This window comes from Melozone crissalis, unplaced genomic scaffold (genome assembly GCF_028551555.1).
Source record: "Melozone crissalis strain CALT ecotype California unplaced genomic scaffold, PUWL_Pcris_2 ptg000208l_1, whole genome shotgun sequence".
Taxonomy (NCBI): Eukaryota; Metazoa; Chordata; class Aves; order Passeriformes; family Passerellidae; genus Melozone; species Melozone crissalis.
This window is the reverse complement of record NW_026535972.1, coordinates 641,316-659,602: the sequence shown is the minus strand read 5'-3', so window position 1 is coordinate 659,602 and position 18,287 is coordinate 641,316. Positions and strand designations below refer to the sequence as shown.

The window sequence follows — 18,287 nt, the reverse complement described above, 5'->3', positions numbered from 1 at the left end:
GCGCCGCCGGGCCGGGGCCGCCATGGCCGCCATGGGGGAGCTGGCGCGGCCGCGGGCGCTGTTCCTGGCCGGGCTGGCCGCCGTCTACATCGCCGCCTTCGGCTCCCTCTACGTGCAGATCCCCGGTACCGCGGCGGGCACTGCTGGGAGTGGGGCCGGGAACGGGCACAGGGCCGGGACGGGGGCGGGGGAACCGGGACAGGGATCGGAGCGGGACCGGGGGAACCGGGACAGAGATGGGAGTGGGGTCGGGAGAACCGGGATGGGGACGGGAGTGGGACCGGGAAAACCGGGACGGAGCTGGGAGTGGGGCCGGGAGAGCGGGATGGGGCCGGGGGAACCGAGATAGGACCGGGAGTGAGGCTGGGGGAACCGGGGCAGAGCCGGAACCGGGGGAAGCCGGAACCAGGAGAACCGGGATAGGACCGGGAGTGGGGCTGGGGGAACCGGGGCAGAGCCGGGAGGGAGCTGGGGACGTGGCCGTGGAGTCGAGCGGGATCGGGGTCGGGAGGGGACCGGCGGAGCGGGGGCAGGGACAGTCCGTGCCCGTCCCGCTGCCGGGCCGATCGCTCCGTATCCCCGTTATCTTTTCTTTCCTCTCGTTTCTCTCCCTCGTTTCCCCTTCCCGGGAGCACCGGCGGTCCCGGCGCGCCTCCGGTGTCCCTGGGCCGCAGCAGCCGCCACCGCCCGTCCCTTCCACGTGGCTCTGGCAGCTCCTGCCTCGCACCTGGGCCCTTCCCGGGGGCTCCGCTAGGGATGGAGGCAGGGACGGGCCGGGATGGAGGCCGGGAGAGCCGGGCTGGAGGCAGGGATGGCCGGGTCGCGCTCCCGGTGCCTCGGGTTTGTCCCGGCAGCAGCCCCGGCTCCTCGGGAGTGTTACGGGTGGAGCTGACGGCTGTTTTTCCCCGAGAATGCCGAGTTTTTGCCGGGTTTTTTCCCCGAGAATGCCGGGCTTTTTTTCCCCGGGAATGCAGGGTTTTTTTCCAGGGAATGTGTTTCTTTTTTCCTGGGAATGCCGGGGTTCTCGGCGAAACGGCGGGGTTTCTCCCGGGAATGGCGGGTTTATTCCGGGTTTTCTCCCGGGAATGTGGGGTTTATTGCGGTGTTTCCCAGGAGTGCCGGGGTTCTCGGGGGAATGGGGCAGCTTTTCTCCCGGGAATGTGGGATTTAAACCGGGTTTTCTCGTGGGAATGTGGGGTTTGTGCCGGGTTTTCTCCCGGGAATGGCGGGTTTAAGCCGGGTTTTCCCTGGAATGCCGTGTTTAAACCGGGTTTTCCGTGACATGCCGGGTTTATTCTGTTTTCCCTGGCATGCCGTGTTTATTGCCGATTTTCCCTGGCATGCCGGGTTTAAGCCAGGTGTTTCCCCTAGCATGTCGTGTTCAATCCGTGTTTTCCCTGGCATGCCGTGCTCATTCCCGGTTCTCCCTGCCATGCCGTGTTCATTCCCGGTTTTCTCCCTGCCATGCCGTGTTCATTCCCGGTTCTCCCTGCCATGCCGTGTTCATTTGCGATTCTCCCTGCCATGCCGTGTTCATTCCCGGTTTTCCCTGCCATGCCGTGTTCATTCCCGGTTCTCCCTGGCATGCCGTGTTCATTCCCGGTTCTCCCTGCCCTGCCGTGCTCATTCCCGGTTCTCCCTGCCCTGCCGTGCTCATTCCCGGTTCTCCCTGCCATGCCGTGCTCATTCCCGGTTCTCCCTGCCCTGCCGTGCTCATTCCCGGTTCTCCCTGCCATGCCGTGTTCATTCCCGGTTTTCCCTGCCATGCCGTGTTCATTCCCGGTTCTCCCTGGCATGCCGTGTTCATTCCCGGTTCTCCCTGCCCTGCCGTGCTCATTCCCGGTTTTCCCTGCCATGCCGTGCTCATTCCCGGTTCTCCCTGCCATGCCGTGTTCATTCCCGGTTCTCCCTGCCCTGCCGTGCTCATTCCCGGTTCTCCCTGCCATGCCGTGCTCATTCCCGGTTCTCCCTGCCATGCCGTGTTCATTCCCGGTTCTCCCTGCCATGCCGTGCTCATTCCCGGTTTTCCCTGCCATGCCGTGTTCATTCCCGGTTTTCCCTGGCATGCCGTGTTCATTCCCGGTTCTCCCTGCCATGCCGTGTTCATTCCCGGTTTTCCCTGCCATGCCGTGTTCATTCCCGGTTCTCCCTGCCCTGCCGTGTTCATTCCCGGTTCTCCCTGCCCTGCCGTGCTCATTCCCGGTTCTCCCTGCCCTGCCGTGCTCATTCCCGGTTCTCCCTGCCATGCCGTGTTCATTCCCGGTTCTCCCTGGCATGCCGTGCTCATTCCCGGTTCTCCCTGCCATGCCGTGTTCATTCCCGGTTCTCCCTGCCATGCCGTGCTCATTCCCGGTTCTCCCTGCCATGCCGTGCTCATTCCCGGTTCTCCCTGCCATGCCGTGTTCATTCCCGGTTCTCCCTGCCCTGCCGTGTTCATTCCCGGTTCTCCCTGGCATGCCGTGTTCATTCCCGGTTCTCCCTGGCATGCCGTGTTCATTCCCGGTTCTCCCTGCCCTGCCGTGCTCATTCCCGGTTCTCCCTGCCCTGCCGTGCTCACTCCGGTCCCCGCTGCCCGCAGGGCTGTACGGCCGCGAGGGGCTGCTGCCGGCGCGGCGGGTGCTGCGGCTGAGCGGGAAGGGGCTGTGGGAGCAGCTCCGCGATGTCCCCACGCTGCTGTGGCTGGGGCCGCGGCTCGGGCTGGACACGGAGCAGGGCATGGAGCTGCTCTGCCTGCTGGGAATGCTGGCGGCGCTCGGCGCGCTGCTCTGCGACTCCCTGCGGGACTGCCTGGTGTTCGCCCTGCTCAGGATGTTCTACCTGTCGCTCTACCAGGTGCGGGGACAGCGGGGACAACGGGGGGTGGCTTGTCCTGACAGCTCCTGGTGTGCTGGGGGGGCACAGTGATGGAATCAGGGAACGGTGGGGTGGGAAGGGGCTGTAAATCCCATCCCTTTCCAGCCCCAAGGGACAGGGGCACCTCACACTGTCCCAGGGTGATTCAGCCCCATCCAGCCTGGCCTGGAGCTGCAGAGGAACAAGGGATAGAGGGACAGCACCCAGGGAATGGCTCCCACTGCCAGAGGGCAGCCATGGGTGGCATCTTGGCAATGAGCAATTCCTGCCTGGGCTGGCATTGCCAGAGCAGCTGGGGCTGCCCCTGATCCCTGCAGTGCCCAGGGCCAGGCTGGGCACTGGGGCTGGAGCAGCCTGGCACAGTGGGAGCTGTCCCTGCATGGCAGGGGTGGCACTGGAGGGGCTCTGGGCTCCCTTCCCACCCAAGCCATGCCAGGATTCCCTGGATCCTCCCTGGTGTTGGGGCTGGAGCTCCCATGGGTCAGAGCTGGGTGTCAGGGGAGGAGGAGGAAGAGGAGGAGGTTTCACTTCCCTCTGAAATCAGGAATTAAGGAAGAACAAACGATCTGTGTGAGGCCATCCCTCATGGGATGTGGGGCTGTCACCTCCCACTGCTCCCGTGCCAGGGGGGGCCCAGGGCTCTGTGGCCACCCCTCTCCCCATGGAGGGGGTCTGGGGGTGTCAGACCCCCCGGCTGATCCCCACCCTGCTCCCTCTCCACAGGTGGGCCAGGTGTTCCTGTACTTCCAGTGGTGAGTCAGGCAACCCCCCCCCTCACCTTTGGGGCTTTTGGGGGGCTCAGGGCTGGGGAACCATCCTGGGCCCCCTGGGTGGGGGGCACAGTGGGGTCCTGGGGAGTGGGACAGGGGTCTCAGTGGGATGGGGGGCTCCCCAGGACCCGGGTGGGGGGCACAAGGGGCTCTGGGGACCAAGACAAGGGGCTGTCCAAGGGGCAGGGGACACAGTGGGTTGGGGAGCTCTAGGGACTGGGTTGGGGGGCACAGGGAGCTCTGGGGACAGGGCAGGGGACACTGGGGGCTGTGGGGATCAGGACAGGGGATGTGGGGGGCTCTGGGGGCTGGGGTGGGCGCACAGTGGGATGGGGAGCAGGGGGTGGCCGTGTCCCCAGCCCCACATACAGGGCATGTCTGTGTCCCCAGCCCCACATACAGGGCACACCCGTGTCCCCAGCCCCACACACAGGGCACGGCCGTGTCCCCAGCCCCACATACAGGGCACGGCCGTGTCCCCAGCCCCACATACAGGGCACACCCCTGTGCCCAGCCCCACATACAGGGCACACCCGTGTCCCCAGCCCCACATACAGGGCACGGCCGTGTCCCCAGCCCCACACACAGGGCACACCCGTGTCCCCAGCCCCACATACAGAGCACGGCCGTGTCCCCAGCCCCACATACAGGGCACACCCCTGTCCCCAGCCCCACATACAGGGCATGGCCGTGTCCCCAGCCCCACACACAGGACACACCCGTGTCCCCAGCCCCACGAGCAGGCCGTGCCTGTGTCCCCAACCCCACACACAGGGCACACCCGTGTCCCCAGCCCCACATACAGGGCACACCCGTGTCCCCAGCCCCACATACAGGGCACACCCGTGTCCCCAGCCCCACACACAGGACACACCCATGTCCCCAGCCCCACATACAGGGCACGGCCGTGTCCCCAGCCCCACACACAGGGCACACCCGTGTCCCCAGCCCCACACACAGGGCACACCCGTGTGCCCAGCCCCACACACAGGGCACACCCCTGTCCCCAGCCCCACATACAGGGCACAGCCGTGTCCCCAGCCCCACGAGCAGGCCGTGCCTGTGTCCCCAGCCCCACACACAGGACACACCCGTGTGCCCAGCCCCACACACAGGGCACACCCGTGTCCCCAGCCCCACGAGCAGGCCGTGCCTGTGTCCCCAGCCGCTGCGGGGTGCAGGGTGGGGGTCTCAGCCCTGTCCCACCCCCCAGGGACAGCCTGCTGCTGGAGGCCGGGTTCCTGGCCGTGCTGGTGGCCCCCCTGCGCCTGCTGCGCTGGGGGTCCCCGGCCTGGAGGCCCCACGACGCCGTCACCTTCTGGGCCGTGCGCTGGCTCCTCTTCCGCCTCATGTTCGCCTCGGGCGTGGTGAAGCTCACCAGCCGCTGCCCCACCTGGTGGGGGCTCACAGGTGAGGGGGGCTCAGCTCTTGGGAAGATCACAGGTGAGGGGGGCTGCTTTGGGGGGTCAGCTCTTGGGGGGCTCACAGTTGAGGGGTGCAGCTTTTGGGGGTTCAGGTGTTGGGGAAGGGATGCAGGTTTGGGGGTACAGGTGTTGGGAGGGCTCACAGGTTTGGGGTTTCAGGTGTTGGAGGGCTCACACGTGAGGGCTGCAACTTTCAGGGTTCAGGTGTTGGGGAGCTCACAGGTGAGAGGGGCAGGTTTGGGGGTTCAGGTGTTGGAGGGCTCACAGGTGAGGGGGGCTCTGGGGGACTCAGCTCGTGGGGGGAATCTCCCAGTTTTAGAGGTTGTGAAACTCATGAGCTGCTGCCCCGCAGCGGGGGATCACAGGGGTGGAGGTTTGGGGGTTCAGGTGTTGGTGAGTGATGCAGGATTGGGGTTTCAGCTGTTGGGGGGCTCACAGGTGAAGGGTGCAGGTTTGGGGGCTCAGGTGTTGGTAAGGTTGTGAAGCTTTGGAGGTTCAGTCACTATCCTGGAATCCCAGTGAATTGTTGGGAAGTAGAATACGGAAAACCCTCCCATGCCCCCTCAGTTCTGAGGTACCGTTTAATTTGGATTTTCTGCAAGGAAGCTTTTCCCTGTTTAGCACTGATTCTGTTTCATGGTAAGGAAAATCTGCATTAGCCTGGAATTCCAGGGAATTTTTGGGAAGTAGTAGATTATGGAAAGCCCCCCCCCGAAATCCCCCATGCCCTCCAGCCCCAAGGTCCCACTTCATTCAGAATTCCAGTTCTGGAATTCCCAGAATTGCTTGTACTCTGCAATGGGAAAAACTGCCATTAACCCTGAATTAGGTTCCATTTTTAGGCAGTAGTTTATGGAAAGCCGTCCCTGTATCTCCAAGCCATGAGGTACCCCTTAATTTGAAAGCATTTTTGTGCCGGGAGGCTTTTCCCTGATTAGCACTGGAAAAAACTGCCATTAACCCTGAATTAGGTTCAATTTTTGGGCAGTAAATTATGGAAAGACCTCCTGGACCCCCCTGTGTTGCCCAACCCTGAGGTGCCCCTTAATTGGGAATCATTTTTGCCCCGGGAAGCTTTTCCCTGGTTAGCCCTGGTTGTACTCTGCAGTGGGAATAGCCGGGATTACCCGGGATTGGGGTGAATTTTTGGGATTCTTGTCAAATCTGTGCCCCCCAGCTCTGACGTACCACTACGAGACCCAGTGCATCCCCACGCCGGGGGCATGGCTGGCACACCAGCTGCCCGTGTGGTTCCAGAAGCTCAGCGTGGTGGGCACCTACGTCATCGAGGTGGCCGTGCCCGTGCTCTTCTTCGCGCCCCTGCGCCGCCTGCGCCTCTTCGCCTTCTACTGCCAGGTGGGCAGGGGCACTGCGTCCAGGGCTGGGCTGGGCTGGGCATCCTGCACCTCAGGGGGCTGCTGCAGGGGTTTGGTTTGGTTATTTGGGATTTCCTTGGTTTTGGGGATTTTTTGGATTGTGTGGTATTGAGTGTGAAGGGTTTGATGTTCGTTAATTACTGGTGTACTCACTTTTTGTTGATTTGAGATTTTATTAATTTGGGGTTTTTTTGGGTCGTGTGCTAATCACTGTGGGGGGTTTAGTATTCATTAATTACTGGTGTGCTCACTTTTTGTTGATTTGGGATTTTATTAATTTTGGGGTTTTTGGGTGTTGTACTAGTGAGTGTGGTGGGGTTTAGTATTCTTTAGTTATTAATGGACTCACTTTTTCTTGATTTTAGATTTTATTAATTTTGGGATTTTTTTAGGTGGTGTACTAGTGAGTGTGGTGGGTTTAATGTTCGTTAATTGCTGGTGTATCACGTTTTGTTAATTTGGGATCTTATTAATTTTGGGATTTTTTGGGTGGAGTGCTAGTGAGTGTGATGGGTTTAGCATTGGGTAATTATTAGTGTATCTACTTTTTGTTGATTTCAGATTTTATTAGTTTTAAGATTTTTCATCTGCTAATCACTGTGAAGGGTTTAGTGTTAGTTAATTAGTGGTGTATTCACTTTTTGTTAATTTGGGATTTTATTAATTTTGGGATTTTTTTGGTGTTGTACTAGTGAGTGTGATGGGTTTAGTGTTCATTAATCATTAGTGTATTCACTTTTTGTTAACTTGATATTTTATTAATTTTGGGATTTTTTGGGGTGGTGTGCTAGTGAGTGTACTGGGTTTAGTGTTGGTTAATTACTGGTGTATTCGCTTTTTGATAATTTGGGATTTTATTAATTTGGGGATTTTTTGGGTGGTGTGCTAGTGAGTGTGCTGGGTTTAGTGTCCATTAATTACGGGTGTGCTCACTTTGTTGATTTCAGATTTTATTAAGATTTTTTGGGTAGTTGCTAGTGAGTGTGGTGGGTTTAATGCTGGGTAGTTACTAGTGTATTTGCTTGTTGTTAATTTGTGATTTTATTAATTTTGGGATTTTTTGGGTGGTGTGGTAATCACTGTGGAGGGTTTAGTGCTGGGTAATTACTGGTGTGCTCACTTTTTGTTAATTCAGGATTTTATTAATTTTGCGATTTTTTGGGTGTTGTACTAGTGAGTGTGGTGGGTTTAATGTACTGCTGTACTCACTTTTTGTTAATTCGAGATTGTATAAATTTGGGGATTTTTTGGGTGTTGTGCTAATGAGTGTGGTGGGTTTAGTGTTTGTTAATTATTAGTGTACTCACTTTTTGTTGATTTCGGAGTGTATTAAGATTTTTTGGGTGGTGTACTAGTGAGGTGGGTTTAATGTTGGTTAATTATGGGTGTACTCACTTTTTATTAATTTAGAATTTTATTAATTTTGGGGTTTTTTTGGGTGGTGTGCTAATCACTGTGGAGGGTTTAGTGTTGGGTAATTACTGGTGTGCTCACTTTTTGCTAATTCAGGATTTTATTAATTTTGTGATTTTTTGGGTGGTGTACTAGTGAGTGTGGTGGGTTTAATGTACTGCTGTACTCACTTTTTGTTGATTTCAGATTTTATTAAGATTTTTTGGGTGGTGTGCTAGTGAGTGTACTGGGTTTGATGTTGGGTAATTACTGCTGTACTCACTTTTTGTTAATTTAGGATTTTTATTAATTTTGGGGTTTTTTGGATGGTGCGCTAATCACCATGGAGGGTTTCGTGTTGGTTAATTACTGGTGTGCTCACTTTTTGTTAATTCAGAATTTTATTAATTTGGGGATTTTTTGGGTGGTGTACTACTCAGTGTGGTGAGTTTAGTTTTTTAGCATTACTGGGATGCTCACTTTTTGTTGCGAGGTAGGATTAGTAGGAAGGTAAAGCAGGTTTAAAACTTTAAAAGGACATGAAGAAAAATGTGTGTCTGTGACAGCCCTGGGTCTCTTTGTGCCAGGGGGTCCCCATGGGGCCTCTCCAGGGCTGGGGCTGGCACTGGGAGGTGAGGTGGCCACACTGGAGGTGCTGGTCAGGTGTGCCCAGTGTCCTCTGTCCCTGTGACACCCCCAAACCCCCCCTGTGCCCCCCAGGTCCTGCTGCAGGTCCTCATCATCCTCACGGGCAACTACAACTTCTTCAACGTGCTGACCATCGTGCTGGCCTTCTCCCTGCTGGACGAGGAGCACGTGGGGCGCTGGCTGGGCCGGCCCCGCAGGAGGCAGGGCAATGGTGAGACCCCCGGCTGGGTGGGGAGGGGGCATTCCTGGGGACAGGGGCTGCTGTGGGAGCATTCCTGGGGACAGGGGCTGCTGTGGGAGCATTCCTGGGGACAGGGGACGCTGAGGGGGCATTCCTGGGGACAGGGGCTGCTGTGGGAGCATTCCTGGGGACAGGGGACGCTGAGGGGGCATTCCTGGGGACAGGGGCCGCTGTGGGAGCATTCCTGGGGACAGGGGCCGCTGTGGGAGCATTCCTGGGGACAGGGGCTGCTGTGGGAGCATTCCTGGGGACAGGGGACGCTGAGGGGGCATTCCTGGGGACAGGGGCTGCTGTGGGAGCATTCCTGGGGACAGGGGACGCTGAGGGGGCATTCCTGGGGACAGGGGACGCTGTGGGAGCATTCCTGGGGACAGGGGACGCTGTGGGAGCATTCCTAGGGACAGGGGCTGCTGTGGGAGCATTCCTGGGGACAGGGGCCGCTGTGGGAGCATTCCTGGGGACAGGGGCTGCTGTGGGAGCATTCCTGGGGACAGGGGCCGCTGTGGGAGCATTCCTGGGGACAGGGGACGCTGTGGGAGCTGCCACACTCAGCCCAGGGCAGGGGCTGTGCCCAGGGGGGACCCCAGGGCTGTGAGGGGGCTCCCAGAGAGGCTCTGAGCCCCTCTGTGCCCCAGGCTGGCCCCCCAGCCTGGGCTCAGTGCTGGGCACGCTGCTGGAGCTCTGCACCTACGGGCTCCTGCTCTGCTGGACCGTGCACTACTTCGGCCTGGAGCTGGACTGGGACAAGAAACTGCTGGACTCCAAAGTGGGTACGTGCCAGGGCACAGCTGTGTGCCCCTCCCTGGGCACAGGGGCTGTCCCTGACCCACGTCTGTCCCCCCTGCAGCCTTCACCTACCACGAGTTCACCATGTGGCTGCGCACGGTGACGCTGCCACTCGTGGGGGTGGCCTCCCTGTCCCTGTCCTGGGAGATCCTCGTGGCCATGTACCGGTGGGTGTGGGGGCCACCGGGGTGACCCCAGGGGTGTGGGGGTCACTAGGGGGCCCTTGGGGGCGTGGGGGACACTGAGGTGCCCCTCAGGGACATGGGGGACACCAGGGTCTCTCCAGGGGTGTGAGGGACACCGAGGTGCCCTTGGGGGGGGTATGGGGGACACTGGGGTGATCCCAGGGGTGTGGGTTAAACCAGGGTGCCCCCAGGGGTGTGGGTGGAATTGAGGTGCCCCCAGGGGCATTGGGGACACTGGGGTGACACCCTGGGAGCTGGGAAGGGGTGACCCCGCTCTGTGATTTGAGCAGTCAGACACACTGTGGGAGGGTTTTAACCCCCCAGACCGGGGGGGGCCGATCCTCTTCGCCCCCATAACCCCCCATTTGTGCCCCCCCAGCTGTGCCTGCGTCCGGGGATGCTTCTGGAAGCTCTGGGCCACCCTGCAGTGGGCCATCATGGCCACGGCCACCGTGGGCCTGTTCGCCGTTAGCCTGGTGAGGCCTGAGGGCCGGGGGGCGCCGGGCACCCCCAAACCCCCCAGGCCCTGACGGAGCCCCCTGCCCCCCCCAGGTGCCCTTCACCTACATCGAGCACGAGTCCAACGGGAAGCTGTGGCCCGGCATCCACCAGATGTTCGGGGCCGTGGAGCGGTTCCAGGTGGTCAATTCCTACGGGCTCTTCCGCAGGATGACCGGCGTGGGCGGCCGGCCCGAGGTCATCCTGGAGGGCAGCTACGACGGGCACAGCTGGACGGTGAGCCTGGGGTGGGCACGGGAATGGGCACAGCTGGAGAGTGAGCCTGGGGTGGGCACAAGAATGGGCACAGCTGGACAGTGAGCCTGGGGTGGGCACGAGAATGGGCACAGCTGGACGGTGAGCCTGGGGTGGGCACGGGAATGGGCACAGCTGGAGAGTGAGCCTGGGGTGGGCATGGGAATGGGTACAGCTGGACGGTGAGCCTGGGGTGGGCACTGCTGGGCACAGCTGGACGGTGAGCCTGGGGTGGGCACAGGAATGGGCACAGCTGGACGGTGAGCCTGGGGTGGGCACGGGAATGGGCACAGCTGGACGGTGAGCCTGGGGTGGGCACTGCTGGGCACAGCTGGACGGTGAGCCTGGGGTGGGCACGGGAATGGGCACAGCTGGAGAGTGAGCCTGGGGTGGGCATGGGAATGGGCACAGCTGGACAGTGAGCCTGGGGTGGGCACGAGAATGGGCACAGCTGGACGGTGAGCCTGGGGTGGGCACGGGAATGGGCACAGCTGGAGAGTGAGCCTGGGGTGGGCATGGGAATGGGCACAGCTGGACGGTGAGCCTGGGGTGGGCATTGCTGGGCACAGCTGGACGGTGAGCCTGGGGTGGGCATGGGAATGGGCACAGCTGGACAGTGAGCCTGGGGTGGGCACTGCTGGGCACAGCTGGACGGTGAGCCTGGGGTGGGCATGGGAATGGGCACAGCTGGACGGTGAGCCTGGGGTGGGCACGGGAATGGGCACAGCTGGACGGTGAGCCTGGGGTGGGCACAGGAATGGGCACAGCTGGACAGTGAGCCTGGGATGGGCATTGCTGGGCACAGCTGGACGGTGAGCCTGGGGTGGGCACGGGAATGGGCACAGCTGGACAGTGAGCCTGGGGTGGGCACTGCTGGGCACAGCTGGACGGTGAGCCTGGGGTGGGCACAGGAATGGGCACAGCTGGACGGTGAGCCTGGGGTGGGCACTGCTGGGCACAGCTGGACGGTGAGCCTGGGGTGGGCACAGGAATGGGCACAGCTGGACGGTGAGCCTGGGGTGGGCACGAGAATGGGCACAGCTGGAGAGTGAGCCTGGGGTGGGCACGAGAATGGGCACAGCTGGACGGTGAGCCTGGGGTGGGCACGAGAATGGGCACAGCTGGAGAGTGAGCCTGGGGTGGGCATTGCTGGGCACAGCTGGACGGTGAGCCTGGGGTGGGCACGGGAATGGGCACAGCTGGACAGTGAGCCTGGGGTGGGCACGAGAATGGGCACAGCTGGACGGTGAGCCTGGGGTGGGCACGGGAATGGGCACAGCTGGACGGTGAGCCTGGGGTGGGCACGAGAATGGGCACAGCTGGACGGTGAGCCTGGGGTGGGCACGGGAATGGGCACAGCTGGACGGTGAGCCTGGGGTGGGCACGAGAATGGGCACAGCTGGAGAGTGAGCCTGGGGTGGGCACTGCTGGGCACAGCTGGATGGTGAGCCTGGGGTGGACACTGCTGGGCACAGCTGGACAGCGAGCCTGGGGTGGGCATGGGAATGGGCACAGCTGGACAGTGAGCCTGGGGTGGGCACTGCTGGGCACAGCTGGACAGTGAGCCTGGGGTGGGCATGGGAATGGGCACAGCTGGCGAGTGAGCCTGGGGTGGGCACGAGAATGGGCACAGCTGGAGAGTGAGCCTGGGGTGGGCATGGGAATGGGCACAGCTGGACGGTGAGCCTGGGGTGGGCACGAGAATGGGCACAGCTGGAGAGTGAGCCTGGGGTGGGCACTGCTGGGCACAGCTGGACAGTGAGCCTGGGGTGGGCACTGCTGGGCACAGCTGGACGGTGAGCCTGGGGTGGGCATGGGAATGGGCACAGCTGGACAGTGGGCACAGGAATGGGCACAGAGCCTGGGATGGGCACAGGAACGGGCACAGCTGGACAGTGAGCCTGGGCTGGGCACAGAGCCTGGGCTGGGCATGGGAATGGGCACAGCTGGACAGTGAGCCTGGGATGGGCATCGGAATGGGCACAGAGGCTCGGCTGGGCATAGGAACAGGCACAGCTGGACGGTGAGTCTGGGCTGGGCATGGGAATGGGCATGGGAGTGGGCACAGCTGGACGCACAGTCTGGGCTGGGCACAGCTGGGCACAGCAGGACAGTGAGTCTGGCCTGGGCACAGCTGGACACTGAGCCCAGGGTGGGGACACAGAGTCGGGGTTGGGAAGGGGCTCTGAGCTCATGCAGTCCCAAGGCCCAGTTCTTCCTGCCGAGGAATTCCCCTGGAGCTCCTCCTGCCAGGGCCAAGGGGCGGCAGAGGGCAGGGAATGGTGCAGTTGGCCTGGTTGGAACATGGGGATTGTGGGGTCCAAACATTCCCAGCACTGCTAAGGCCACCACTGCCCGTGTCCCCAAGTGCCACATCCACACAGCTTTGAAATCTCTGCGGGTTGGGGGCTCCGGGCCTGGGGAGCCCTTTCCAGGAGGAGTTTTCCCAATATCCAACCTAAACTTCCCCTGCTGCAACTCGAGGCTGTTTCCTCTCATCCTGCCCCTGGCTGGGATTGGAGCCACCCTGGGCCCTTGTTCTGGGGCTGTGGTGACCCTGGGCAGGACCAGGCCCTTGGTTGGATCGGGTTCTGGAGGTGTCCTGCCCCAGAATCCTGGGATTTTGGGTGGGAATGTCCTTTCCCTGGGTCTGAGGTGACCCCAAGCAGGTCGAGACACACGGTTGGGTTAGCTGTGGTTGGTGCTGATGCCTCTGTCACAGAATCCCGGGATTTTGGGTGGGAACGTCCTTTTCCTGAGGTTGTGGTGACCATGGGCAGACGTGCCCATGGCTGGATCAGGTTCCAGAGGTGTCCCTTTTACAGAATCCCTGCATTCTGAGTGGCAGTGTCCCTTTCCTGGGGCTGAGGTGACTCCAGGCCCTGGGTGGGTCAGGTTCTGGAGGTGTCCTGCCCCAGAATCCCGGGATTTGGGGTGGCAGTGTCCCTTTCCTGTGCTGAGGTGACTCTGGACCCTGGCTGGGGCTGGGTTCCAGAGGTGTCCCTGCCCCAGAATCCCGGGATTTGGGGTGTCAATGTCCCTTTCCTGTGCTGAGGTGACTCTGGGCCCTGGCTGGGGCTGGGTTCCAGAGGTGTCCCTGCCCCAGAATCCCAGGATTTTGGGGTAGGAATGTCCTTTTTCTGTGCTGAGGTGATCCCGGGCGCTGGCCGAGTCTGGGTTCCGGAGTGTCCCTGTCACAGAATCCCGGGATTTGGGGTGTCAATGTCTTTCTTGGGGCTGAGGTGACTCCAGGCCCTGGCTGGGGCTGGGTTCCGGAGGTGCCCCAGAATCCCGGGATTTGGGGTGTCAATGTCCCGTTCCTGTGCTGAGGTGACCCCGGGCCCTGGCTGGGGCCGGGTGTCCCTGTCCCCGTTGCCATGGCAGCCGTTCCGTCCCCAGGAGATCGAGTTCATGTACAAGCCCGGGAACGTGAGCGCGGCCCCGGCCGTGGTGGCCCCGCACCAGCCCCGCCTGGACTGGCAGCTCTGGTTCGCCGCCCTCGGGCCCCACCAGAGCAGCCCCTGGTTCAGCGCCCTGGTGCTGCGCCTGCTGCAGGGACAGCCCGACGGTCAGACGCACGGACAGGGCTGGGGGGACAGGGGACACGGGGGCTGGGGGCTTGGGGGGCTTTGGTTACAGGGGACACGGGGGCTGGGGGCTCTGGGGACACAAGAGGCTGGGGACAGGGGGGCTGGGGACAGGGGACACGGGGGACATGAGGCCTCTGGGGACAGGGGACATGGAGAGTGGGGACAGGGGACACGGAGGCTGGGGGGTCTGGTGACAGGGGACATAGGGGGTGGGGACAAGGGTCATGGGGTGTTGGAGGCTCTGGGGACAAGGTGGCTGGGGACAGGGGACACGGAGTGCTGGAGGCTCTGGGGACAGGGGTTACAGGGGCTCTGAGGACAGGGGACACAGGGGCTGGGGCCTCTGGAGACCCAGGGTACGGTGGGACCTCCCCAGCATCGGTGCCACCATGGTTTTAGGGTGTCCCTGTTTGGGTTTGGGGTGTCCCTGGATGGATTTAGGGTGTCCCCACAGCCTTGGAGGTGTCCATGATTGGGTTATTCCCACAGCCCTGGGTGTGTCTGAGGTGTGTTTGGGGTGTCCCTGGCTGTGTTCGGGCTGTCCCCCCGTGCCATGCTGTCCCCATCTCTGCCCCTGTCCCGCAGTGATCCGCCTGGTGCAGACGGACGAGTCCCGGTACCCATTCCACGCCCGCCCGCCCACCTTCCTGCGGGCCCAGCTCTACAAGTACTGGTTCACATCCCCCAGCGAGGCCAGGTGAGCGGGGAGGGGTTCCTGCAGCCCCCAGCCCGGGCTCGGGGAGGGGGGTTTGGGTCACTGAGCCCCCTGTGCCCCCAGCCCGGCCCTGGGGGGGTTTGGGGTCACTGAGCCCCCTGTGCCCCCAGCCCGGCCCTGGGGGGGTTTGGGTCACTGAGCCCCCTGTGCCCCCAGCCCGGCCCTGGGGGGGTTTGGGTCACTGAGCCCCCTGTGCCCCCAGCCCGGGCTCGGGGAGGGGGGTTTGGGTCACTGAGCCCCCTGTGCCCCCAGCCCGGCCCTGGGGGGGTTTGGATCACTGAGCCCCCTGTGCCCCCAGCCCGGGCTCGGGGGGGTTTGGGTCACTGAGCCCCCTGTGCCCCCAGCCCGGCCCTAGGGGGGTTTGGGTCACTGAGCCCCCTGTGCCCCCAGCCCGGCCCTGGGGGGGTTTGGGTCACTGAGCCCCCTGTGCCCCCAGCCCGGGCTCGGGGGGGTTTGGGTCACTGAGCCCCCTGTGCCCCCAGCCCGGCCCTGGGGGGGTTTGGGTCACTGAGCCCCCTGTGCCCCCAGCCCGGCCCTGGGGGGGTTTGGGTCACTGAGCCCCCTGTGCCCCCAGCCCGGGCCCAGCTCCGTGGTGGCGGCGGCAGCACGTGCAGGAGTTCTTCCCGGCCGTGTCCCTGGGAGACCCCACGCTGGAGTCCCTGCTCAGCCAGCACGGCCTCAAGGTGGGCATGGAGTGACCCCTCCCTGGGGCCTGAGACCCTCCCTGGCTCCTGACCCCGTCCTTCAACACCCCTGACCCCCTGCCATGGTCCTGACCCCCTTCCCTTGCCCCAGCTCTGTCCCTGACCCTGTTCCACTGCTCGTGACCCTCTGTTCCTTCACCTTGATCCCCTTGCCTCACCCTTAACCCCCCCAAGCCCCCTTCCCTCTCCCCTGACCCTCTTCCCCCACCCTGACTCCTTTCTTGAGCCCCTGATCTCCCCTTCCCTCACCCCTGACCCTCTTCCCTCCCTCACCCCCTTCCCCCACCCTGATCCCCTTTTTCAGCCCCTGGCCCTTTTCCCTCACCCCCAATCCCTTCCCCACCTCAACCCCATTTTTTCTCCAAGACAATCCCCCCTGATCCCGTTCTCCCCCAGGACAAGCCCTCCCTGACCCCTTTCTCCCAAGACAATCCCCCCTGACCCTGGTTCCCCCCAGGACAAGCCCCCCCAACCCCATTTGTCACCAAGACAATCCCCCCTGACCCATTTTCCCCAGCAGAAGCCCCCCTGAGCCCTTTTCCCCCCTGCCCCTATTTCCCCCAGGACGATCCCCCTGACCCCATATTCCCCCTGCCCCCTTTCCCTCCCAGGACAATCCCCCTGGCCCCCATATTCCCCCTGCCCCTTTATCCCCCAGGACAAGCCCCCTGACGCCCTCTCCCCCCCAGGACAATCCCCCTGACCCCCTCTCCCCCCTGCCCCGTTATTCCCCCAGGACAATCCCCCTGACCCCTATTTCCCCCCTGCCCCTTCCCCCCCAGGACAAGCCCCCTGACCCCTATTTCCCCCCTGCCCCTTCCCCCCCAGGACAAGCCCCCTGACCCCCTCTCCCCCCCAGGACAAGCCCCCCGTTCGCCGCCGGCCCGAGGCGCTGCTGCCGCGCCTGCTGAGCTCCGTGCGCCGCCTGTGCCGGCCCGTGTCGGGCCCCGCCCTGCTCTGGTCCCTCTACCTGGTGGCGGCCACCGCGGGGCTGCTGCGGGCCCTGGCCCGCCGGGGGCCGCCCCCCGCCCGCCACAAAGGGGCCCGGGACCGGGGGGAGCGCAACGGGAACCGGGGGGCCGAGGGGGCACGCACAGAGGGGGCACGCACAGAGGGGACGCGGGGCACAGGCACAGAGGGGGCGCGGCCCGAGGGCCGGCAGGCCAGCAAGAAGAAGAAGTAGCCCCCAGAGCCCCCCAGAAACGGGGGGCAGGGAGGGAGTCCCCGGCTGGGGGGGCGGCACTTGTTGGACCCCAGCCCGGGCCGGTGCCTTCAGCACGGTGTGGCCATGAGGGGTGGGGACACAGGCAGGGCTTGGGGACACCTCCCACTGCCTGTGGGGACACTCCCAGGGCTTGGGGACACCTCCCACGGCCTGTGGGGACACCTCCCCAGTGTCCAGGCACTCCTGGGGTCCTCTCCCTGCTACCTGGGGACCCCTCTCTAGGATTTGGGGGCTGCTTGGGGACATGTCCCAGTGTCTGGGGACCCGGCCCCAGTGCCCAGGGAGCCCTTGGGGACCCAGCCCCAATGTCGGGGGACCCCTCCCCGGTGCCCAGGGAGCCCTTGGGGACCCCTCCAGGCCCCACAGTGTGGGGGCTCAGCGCAGGTCACAGGCTCAGAGCGGGCGGGGGCTCTGTGCCCACGGGCTGGGGCAGTTTGGGCAGTGCCAGCCCTCCGGTTACCCTGCCCAGCCCCTCAGGTCCCTTTGGGGTCGCCCCTGGCACTTTGGGGTGCTCCTCCCTGCGGGCTCTGCCCATCCCATGGTTCCCCCCTGCCCGGCTCAGCCCGAGCCCAGAGCTTTCCTATAATTTTCTAATTAAAGCCTTTGACATTCCAGCCCTGCAGCTCTCCGGGATTTGGGATTTGGGGGGTCCTGCGGGGAGGGGGACTGGCACGGGGGTGCAGCAGAGCAGGTTTATTGTAGAGCCCTAGGGTGGGTCTGGGGGTGCTGGGGGGGGCTCAGCAGGGTTCGGGGGTCCCAGCAGGGTTCGGGGGTCCCGGCAGGGTTCAGGGCTCCCAGCAGGGTTCGGGGGTCCCAGCAGGGTTCGGGGGTCCCGGCAGGGTTCAGGGCTCCCAGCAGGGTTCGGGGGTCCCAGCAGGGTTCGGGGGCCTCAGCAGGGTTCAGGGCTCCCAGCAGGGTTCGGGGGCCTCAGCAGGGTTTGGGGGTCCCGGCAGGGTTCAGGGCTCCCAGCAGGGTTCGGGGGTCCCAGCAGGGTTCAGGGCTCCCAGCAGGGTTCGGGGGTCCCGGCAGGGTTCGGGGGTCCCCCCTGCAGGCCGGGGGTGTCACCAGCAGAGCTGCCCCGGGCAGTATTTGTCGATGAGGCCCTGGTAGTAAGCGCGGAGCTGCTGCACGTCGGGCAGCTCCTCCTGCTTGGTGTACAGGTCAAACTTGCTGCGGGGGCAAACGGGGGGTCAGGGCGGGGGGGTGCACCCCCCACAGCCTCGGGGGGCCCGGCCGAGCCCCCAGCCCCCCCCCGGGCCCCCTGGCACGCACTTGAGCTCGCGGAGCCAGGGCAGCATGCGGCGATCCTCCTCCGAGCACAGGTGCCCGTAGTCGCCGTGGGCGTGCCAGGGGTAGAAGGAGTGGAAGCGAACCATGTAGAAGGCCTGGCGTGGGGGGGACGCGGGGTTAGGGTGCTCCCCTGCACCCCAAACCCCCCGGGGGTCCCTGAGCCCCCCCACGCTGAGCTCACCTCCTTGGGCAGGGCGAACTTGTTGAACTTCATCACCTGGTACATGTACTCTGAAAAGGGGAGGGGGGCGTGGGGAGGGGCTGGACCCCCACCGGGGGGGACCCCGGGAGGTGCAGAGCCCCCCCAGAGTCACAGAGCCCCCCCGGGAGCTGCA

The 18,287-nt window shown here is 63.2% G+C and overlaps 1 protein-coding gene across 1 annotated transcript; it reads left to right on the top strand.

The window, feature by feature from the left end:
• The first annotated feature begins 12 nt into the window (after positions 1–12).
• LMF2 (lipase maturation factor 2) lies at positions 13–16,844 on the top strand. Its single transcript, XM_054294083.1, has 14 exons — positions 13–125; positions 2,579–2,832; positions 3,577–3,605; positions 4,837–5,033; positions 6,225–6,403; positions 8,536–8,674; positions 9,340–9,474; positions 9,552–9,657; positions 10,055–10,151; positions 10,228–10,410; positions 13,828–13,996; positions 14,604–14,715; positions 15,308–15,416; positions 16,297–16,844. Exons 1-14 carry the CDS (start codon positions 23–25, stop codon positions 16,618–16,620), a joined length of 2,136 nt encoding a protein of 711 aa, XP_054150058.1. The 5' UTR covers positions 13–22; the 3' UTR covers positions 16,621–16,844.
• The last annotated feature ends 1,443 nt before the right edge of the window (positions 16,845–18,287 follow it).

What these genes read in the sequence shown, in the direction of transcription:
- LMF2 (XM_054294083.1), top strand. Translation starts at nt 23, where the DNA reads ATGGCCGCCATGGGGGAGCTGGCGCGGCCGCGGGCGCTGTTCCTGGCC. An exon ending in GCCTGTTCGCCGTTAGCCTG is followed by an intron (nt 10,152 to 10,227) that starts GTGAGGCCTGAG and finishes TGCCCCCCCCAG; the next exon opens with GTGCCCTTCACCTACATCGA. An exon ending in ACATCCCCCAGCGAGGCCAG is followed by an intron (nt 14,716 to 15,307) that starts GTGAGCGGGGAG and finishes CTGTGCCCCCAG; the next exon opens with CCCGGGCCCAGCTCCGTGGT.